The sequence below is a fragment of the Branchiostoma floridae genome, chromosome 2 (genome assembly GCF_000003815.2).
Source record: "Branchiostoma floridae strain S238N-H82 chromosome 2, Bfl_VNyyK, whole genome shotgun sequence".
NCBI lineage: Eukaryota > Metazoa > Chordata > Leptocardii > Amphioxiformes > Branchiostomatidae > Branchiostoma > Branchiostoma floridae.
Genome location: NC_049980.1, coordinates 31,162,128 through 31,170,792, shown reverse-complemented (window position 1 = coordinate 31,170,792; position 8,665 = coordinate 31,162,128). Strand labels below are relative to the sequence as shown.

The 8,665-nt window shown below is 42.4% G+C and overlaps 1 protein-coding gene across 1 annotated transcript in view; it reads right to left on the bottom strand.

Moving 5' to 3' along the window:
- Positions 1-2,674: 2,674 nt before the first annotated feature.
- LOC118409165 (G-protein coupled receptor 54-like) overlaps positions 2,675-8,665 on the bottom strand; it is a 23,677-nt gene continuing 17,686 nt past the window's right edge. Inside the window, exons 4-5 of the mRNA XM_035810034.1 lie at positions 4,101-4,242; positions 2,675-2,687 (exon numbers count right to left, since the gene is read on the bottom strand). Of these exons, the coding sequence (XP_035665927.1) occupies positions 2,675-2,687; positions 4,101-4,242 (155 nt within the window). The remainder of the gene's footprint in view (positions 2,688-4,100; positions 4,243-8,665) is intronic.

Genomic DNA, 8,665 nt, shown 5'->3' with positions numbered 1-8,665 from the left:
GGTGGTCTGGTTCATGGGGAAGTCGGGCACGAACAGGAACGACAGGTTCAGCACGTGGATCGGCATCCAGCACAGCGCGAACAGCAGGGACAGCAGGGCGATCATCTGGGAGGAAAGTTAAATGTAGAGTAAAAAAATATAGAGTAGAACCTTTTCTTTGCTTTTCTTTACTATATCTCTCTTCCCTCTATGTCCCAACCCACGGCAAACGACGCCCCGGTCGTCAGAAGACGAACTACCTGACTTACATACAGAACCTGCTGGGGGATGCCGACGGCGACCTGAACCCTGCTGGCTGCTGCTATAGCTGCACTGGCTGCGGACAGACTGAAGTGGATAAGACTTGTGACCGACTGCACAGCAGCCGACCGATGATGATGATGATGACTTTCATTTTCCTTTCTTTCCCTTCCCCTTCCCCCTTTTCCTTTTCATTTCTTTGCTTTCTTTTCCCTTTCCTTTTCCTTTTTAGTGCTCATCTGGGAACATGGGGCCACTTGGTTCTGTACTGGACATTCTGCCGTTGCGCCACCCCACCCCAATCATGGAATGGAATTCTAATGACCATCTTCAAGCATGTAAGCCTGGTTGTCAACCGATTACTACCGGGGCTTCCCACAGGTGGGTCCAGTGTCCTGACTTTTTCCAGGGCAGCCAGTGTAAGGAGCCCCGGTAGTAATCGGACGGCACCAGACTCCAGGCAATGGTTGAGAGTTGGTCGTGAGCAAGGTTGAGTTGAGTTTAGTTTATTTTGATCCACAATTAGCTTGGTCGGCAAGATTGCCTTCCAGTATCTAAGTGGTGATGTTCTGCGCTAGCCATAGTCACATAACTTTAGATTTTGACAAAAAAAGTCGGGAAAGTCATATTCTGCCTCTGCCTGATTGTGAACTGTAGCTAGATTCCAAGCTACTCCAAACCCAGCGCCGACCTTCGTTGGCAAGTTGCCGGTAGCAATGTGAAGGGGCGAAGCTTTAAGCAGCGTCAAAAGATAAGAGCAAATTTTTAATTGATAACTACAAAATGCAACAGCAAGAATGCTAGTAGTTGAAATTGGAACATCATTCCGACCAACCTGAGTGACCTTACGATTCCGCTTGACCAGCTGGTTGTTAGTCGGGTCATCGCAGGTCATCGGACGTCCTGTCTTGGACAGTCGGACGGCGATCAGGACGAACGACACCAGGCTGACCAGAAGCGGCACCACGTAGCTGGGACAATCGGCAGGAAACAGTTGAAGGAACTGTCATAAATGATTCATACACTGTAGTGGTATACGTATATGTATTACGAAGATTCAATGGGGGATGTCAAAGGGGCCTCAGCACTGGACGCCCAGTTAATTATAAGCGGAGAAAGCAGAAGTTGGGTTACTCTAGTCACGGTGTATTCAAAAGTAATTTATATGTACATGTAGAATGTGCAAGGAGCAGATTTCATTAAAAGTATGGAGAGCGGCAAATTGGAATATGCGCTATCTATCAAGCAAAAAAGGACTTCTTTACACAAGGGATAGTAGGAGCCAGACAACTGACGTGTGCATTAATTCGATCATGTAACGAAAAACTAATTCTTTATACACAAAGGATAGTTAAAGTCAGACCTGACAGGTAAGTAATATGTCTAGCTAAGAAGGCTTATTTTTCTATATAGACACAGGATACTTAGTTGTCTTACCGACCGACGCTAGCAGATACTAGTACGTGGTCTTTTTCGGTCGGGTTTTGTTAAGTGGCCTAAAAGTTTCGATCTGATATAAGTAAAAACAGACGTCCATGTATTTTATACACTGTATACGGCAGTAAATCGCAGTGTAGATCCTCTCAGCACTCGGTTTCCAGTGCTGAATGTTCGCCAGCACTCGGTTTCCAGTTCTGAATGTTCGCCAGCACTCGCGAGTCACACCAGCTAGCTTCTTTACCTATTTCTGTATAGCCGATACAATCGATTTTTGGCATAGCACACTAGATTCTGTATCTTCAAAGCCCGTATCCCCACCCTTTGGCGTAACACACCAGCTTCGCATACTCTCCATGCAGAGGTCGATGGGGGAAAATCGTGACCTTTTTCTTATATGCCGTCTTTTTCTATCAGCTATGCCCAGTTAGACATAGGCACAAAAATGGCATCGACTTCTGCATGGACTGTAACTCCTCAGGCACGCGGTACAACGGCAACAGCTGGCTACATCACACGGGAAGACTTGTCACATCACATCACAATGACAATGAAGTTTGTTGCATATTCTTGACGTATACAAAGTTAGATAAAATATAAGTTGTATACAAAGAAAATGACAGGAAAGATATGCTATGCCTTACTTACATCTATATTTCACATATTTCTTCTCTCTTCTTGAAGCAAGTGGAGACAAGTGGAACTGACAGTTTTCCCACTACATTGTAGTTAGCTAATGACATTAGATATTTGTGAGAATATGAAGTATGTGAGGATGCCCCTCCTGTACTTAATGGTTAACTCTACGATACTCGAAGAAAGAAAAAACAACATCACAAGTAACGTACGTGATGCAGGGCTTACAAATCTAACAAAGTTGACATTCGACAGAAAAGATTTTTTCTTGAGTTGTCACAAATGCTTTATACTTTCTAATTCTGCAAAGTTTACGGAGCTTCTCCATTAGACCACTCAGGGGTTCCGAAATTGGTTTACTTTAACGAAGTTTCCTGCTCAGAAACAAACATGTGTAGAATGTCTTCTTACATTAGAATCAAGTACGCATGACTGTCATCTGGCAAATTGCCAAAACAAGCAAAAACAAGAAGCTTAGCGTACATCAAGTGGGTGATTGTCAAGGAGCAAATTGTGAAAAACAAGAAGATCCTTAGTACACTCTAGAGATCTCAGTTTTCAACTCAATTTTAAAACCGAGATGCTTTGAGTGTCATTTTACATCTTCATCAAGTGAGAATGACTGTCAACGGGCAAATTGCCCAAAACGAGCAGATTTTAGCGAACTAGACAGGCTATTTCAAACCTATTCATCAGTGAGCCCGGGGGACCCCAGAGATGCAGCAAGTAGAATTCAACAGGGTGTTTGTGACCTTGCAGTTTTCGAAATTCGTCATGTCTTTCGCTAATTGCCGTACGGCGTGTGTTCCTTGGTGTGCAGCGATGAAGTTGATAGATTACACAACAAAGAGAGCGCTGAACTTTATAGACTAATAGAGCCTATGTTTCCCCACTTCATACCTCTGAGTAATACAGACAAATTCCTTTTCCTTGTTCCTTTTCAGTATCCCAAAGAAGCGAGAAGAAGGTTTACTCACTTATTAGATTAAGATTCTTGTGTTTGTTGACATTGTAAATTTGTCATGTATTTGTCAATTATCATGCTGTTGCGACCTGCACTTAACTCAGTGGGTATATATATTTTATGTCAAACTGCTCTTTCTACGATAACAAAAAAAAAGAGCTGTTAGAAGAGGCCACCAAATTCCACGCAAACTTTTTTGCATTCACTGACAAAAAGAAAAAAATTCCTTCTAACATCACAAACCCCACACATAATAGAAAAGGTGGGATCTTTCGTCTTCCACTGTCTTCGAAAAATGAGTCGAACCCAATAACCCAGGATCTAGAGTTAACTAGTTTTAGACTAGAGTAGACACTTGTGATATTGTTTTGACACTGTTTAATTCTCTCATGTTTCCTGCAATTAGCCCACGGGCAAGAATTTGCAATGAACTTTATAGACGGATATTTATATATATATATATATATATATATCCGTCTGTCTCGGAGGACAATGGTAGGCAGACCGGGTGGGTTTGGCGACCCGTCTGCCTGGCCTGCACGTGACTTTCTAAGGTGAAGGAGGGGTGGTGTGCACTTCCTTCTCCACCCTCTCGTCTACTGGCGCAATTCCTACAGGGGCAACTGTATGCAACGTGTAAGACGGCCTCAGCAGATGCAGGCTTGTTCTTTCGAGTTTCCGTCTCCTAGGAGGACTTTCGATCAAGGATGCAAGGGGTTCCTCCTACCCCTGATGACTCGTCTGTCATGGTGGTTGCGTCACGTCCGAACATGCCCCTATGGCCTCTATGTATACAATAAAGTTATTCATTGATTGAACGTACCTGATCAGAACCGTGTAGATCATGTAGGCTCGCTCCCATGTCTTGGACGGCCACACCTCCATGCAGTAGTACTGGGTGCCGAACCAGTACATCTCCACCACCTCGCGATACACGGCCACGGGCAGGGACAGCAGCAAAGAGCCTGAGGAACAACAAACGGAAGAAAGATTACTTCTTTTGACAAACTCACCGGCCTTGGAAGGCAACGCCGTAGGAAGCAGAAATGAACCTCTTTGCAAAGAACTGCCGCTTAAGCTAAGGGCACAACCCACCGTACGTGCAAATACGTGCCATCTACGTGCCAAAACGTGGGCAATCTTTTGGGATCCGTAAGTGGTAAGTACCGCCTCCGTACGAACTTCGTAGGGAATCCGACGGATTTTGGAACACGCTGACACGCTGCAGAACTTCACGTGCTGGCAAAACTTTTTGTGCCGTGCGTTGACGTACTCTCTCCCTGCTCTTGCCAGTCGTTCCCCACGTTTTCAGAAATACGTAGCGGACGTGGCCTCCCAAAAAAACGTACGGACAAAATTCACGTACGGCGGGTTGTGCCCCTAGCTTAAAGGTGGTATCTCATTGCACTTGCGTCACGCTTGCGTCATTGCGCGGTTCGTTCACTGCGTCGCTGTTTTGTTATTTTCTCCGATTTTTTTAATAATATAGATATTGTGTAATACGTAAAAATATGACATAGAAAACGATAAAATACACAAAAAGTAAGAAATTTGTTCTTTATCTCTGAAATTCGTTGCGTATCGTTCGAACCCCACAGTGACGCAAGCTTGACGCAAGTGCAGCGAGAGTGCGCCTTAAGTTGGGACGGTATCACATGCCCTTACAAATTGAGTTTTTTTCTTCATTTTCACCTTCAGGGTGTTTGACTTATAAAAATATAAAAATGTACATGTAAGAATGATTGGGGTTCACAAGTTCTTGTCAACCCCCCCAAAAAGCATAGCAAGATGATGTTCGGAAGCCCTACGTCCATTCCTGCACGTGCGTACGGCATGTGCCTGGATCTATATATATAGAAACAACCAACACTTTCTGTTTTCTTTAGGGCCAAATTAGTCTCTTGGGTTTAATTAGCGGAACTTTTTACCCCCACAAAGCTTCGCCCATTTGACGGATGGATTTAAAGCTTAAACGCAATCCATTTGTCAAAAACTTCTAGACAACATTTTTCTCCAGGAAACAAAGCTGTTGATAGCTTCTACAACTATAGAGAGACTTATACGGATATACCCACTTCACATGTCTAAGTTTTAAAGGTATTATCTCGGAGGCCTCGGTAACAGTTTTTTGAGTACCTGGTAGTAGGGGTGGGTACCGGTACAAACAGTTCTTTTCTTGTTGGACCGGTCCGGAAAAACTGGACCTGAAAAAATGTTGGATGTTGGACCGATTAAAAAATGAAGAGATTATACCGGCAGGCGTTTGCGTGTTTGGGGACTTACCGATCAAAACAAAATGAGAGTGAAGTAGAGGAAAGTTGATAGTTATTTTTACCAAGCTTCTGCAGTTAAGCTTGGTCTTAAACAGAGGAAGTTAGTGTTGTTCACATGTCTCGGATAGGATTTCAAAACACCAACGAACGTCGTATACTCCATCAAACAGAATCCTTTTTAGCAAAATGGACTATTGTTTTGAGTATCGCCCTTTCACCTGTTTTCACATATTCACAGCTTCATGGCTGGACCTGATCCTCTGGACCTGGATCGTACCTGTACCTGAATTTTCTGTACCGGTACCCAACCCTAACCGGCAGAATTATGAGAGTTAACCTCAAATGACCTGCCGCTCAACATTGGAAACAACCAAACTGGTCGACCGGTCGTCCCAATTTAACCCACTGGAACGTATATGAATGAATGAACTTTATTTCTTGAATGTGCTTGTTCGCAAGGACATTTGACTTCTTTTGGCAGCGAATTAAATACAATGAATGGGTAGAAAACTAGATAGCGGTGAACATAAGTTTTGAATGCTTGAAAATTGTATATAGGTTTCATAATTAGGCATTGTTGTTTTAGAAGGTATTTGAAACAAGGAAAATTGAACAGTAAAACGATGTGAGCTGGAGGTGAACCTGGTGTTACCCTGAAAGGCTTTCAATGGAAGGACGACTATTCAGAGCAATGCATATCGCCATGGAACTAATGGTAGGAAAGGGACAGGGATGCGATGTCTCACCACGCGTTTTTCAAGAGCACACGTTTCGATGACTAAATGTCTTCAGGACATGAATGACTGATTCACTGCAAGTAGGTGTCATTGCTGATAATATAGTTCCAAAGGTAGAGTATTATCACATGCATATTCTTTTACCGACAACAGTATATGAGGTACGTCATACTTATGTATGGATAAAATCCTCTTTCTGGAGTTTTGGTTCTGATTGTTACATGTAGCATTAGGCTCTCGCCCATTTGATTAGCTTAAGTGCCAGATCAATGCTGCTCTAAGTTGAGGTATGCCTCTCCAAGAACTTAACTTTCTTATCCATTCCTATCATGACCTGGCTTTAAATTACAGCTGTCTTCAGCATGTAGTATTGATAACCCTATCTGATATCTACCTGCCAGCCTTACGTCCGGTATAATAACGGCAAGACGTACAGAAAACTGATGAACTGCACATCATCAAAATGTCATGAGAGATTGACACAAGCATTTTAGTCAAATACGACTATAGTTACCAGGAGTTGATTCGCTTGCACGAAAATAACTTGCATGTGTGTTGGAATGTCAGGGCGAGGTCACCGGTGATTTTATGAAGATTTGTACCGACCCCTGAGCAGACGCATCAGACACACACAGGGGCAATGCTGTGTAAGTCATACTTGATCCAAGTCGTTAATATCAGGATGAAGCTTGACAGCTTTCTACGGTTTAGAGTTGACCTGAAGGTCGCTATCTTCCCTTCAGTGCCGTCTATTTACCTCCCTTCTGTCATAATAACATCGAGGACATATACAAAACCGATGAAGCATTCATCATTCAATGCTAGTGCTAGGAGAGGGTTACATAATTCATAGGTGTTTCAAACAAATTCTATTATCCTTTTCCTGATTTAATGTGCTTGCATGAGATGACTTGTGTACGTGTTGAAATGCCTAAATGAGAATAGCAGCGAGTATTTGCATCAACTTCAGACGTGCACAGTCAATGTTTTGTAAATCGCGTTTAATCGAATAAGATATATCTAAATCATGCCTGACCGCTCTTTACAGCTTACAATAGACCTAAAGAGTCCTTTACAGCAGGGTGTCTGCCTCTCTTCCATAGAAAATATCATCGAAGACGAGTAGAAATTTGTGCTCATCATTTAATTTCAAGAGATGGTTAACGTTACACAATTCATAGGTGTCTTCATCGTCAATTATCTTTTTCTGTGTTTGACGCACATGACGTGTCAGGGTGTCTGCCTCTCTTTTGTCAAAATATCACCGAAGACGAGTAGAAACTTGCGCTCATCATTTAATTTCAGGAGAGAATTAACGTTGCACAATTCATAGGTGTCTCTATCATCGTTTATCCTTTTTCTGTATTTGATGTGCTGGCACAAGATGACTTGCACGAGTGTTTAAATGCCAGGACGAAACGACCAATGACTTTCTGTGAAGATGGGTATCAGGCCAAGACGAACAAGAAGTCAATGTTGTGTCAATCGAAGTTACTTATGTCGGAATGAAGCTTTACAAGTTTCTAAAGCTTAGACTTGACTTGAAGATTCTTATCTGTCTCCCACAGCATCGCGTCTTCCTCGTCAATAACATTAAGGACATATGGAAAACTGATGAATTTCTTGTCATTCAAACGTTAAGGAAAAGTTACAAAACTCGCAAGAGTTTCCATCGTGGGTGTGGATCATCTTTTTGCATTTGATATGCTTAATTACAGACAACAACGTTTGTTTTCAAATGTCAAGAGGTTGTTTGCGTTGTAGATATGTTGATTTTCTGGTGAAACGGCGCTATTTTTGTGAACATTTGCATCAAATCCAGACGTTAGTATCGGATACAAGATTGCCATCCCAGACGTCACGTCGCTTTTGATATTTGGTGTCTAGCTATTTCCCAACTATGCCAGAAAAACAACTAACAACTAAATCTCACTGAACTTGGTGCACCGGTGCGGCGCTGCGGGGTTCATTCACTGTGGCACTGATGTGTTATTTTCTCCAGTTTTTTTTAATAATCTAGATATTACGCTATACTTTATACGCATTACTTAGAAGACAGCAAAATACACAAAACGTAAGAAAATTCGTTCTTTATCTCTGAAATTCGTTGCGTATCTTTCGAACCCCGCAGTTGTTTTTCTGCACGTGGCAGAATCTGTGCTCAGAAGTAGAGACATCAAAGACTTAAATGTACGTGAGTGGATGAGGTTTGTTTTTGTGCAAGTTGCAGACTAATTTTCTTGAAAGAGGAGTTGATTTTGGCTGGTAGGTAGCAACCAAAAAGTTTGTAAAGCTACTGAAGTCGATGACCCTCATTTTTTCTGGAGGCATTATAGACCTTTGTATGCTCTACATTTTCCTTCTATCAGTTAGAATGG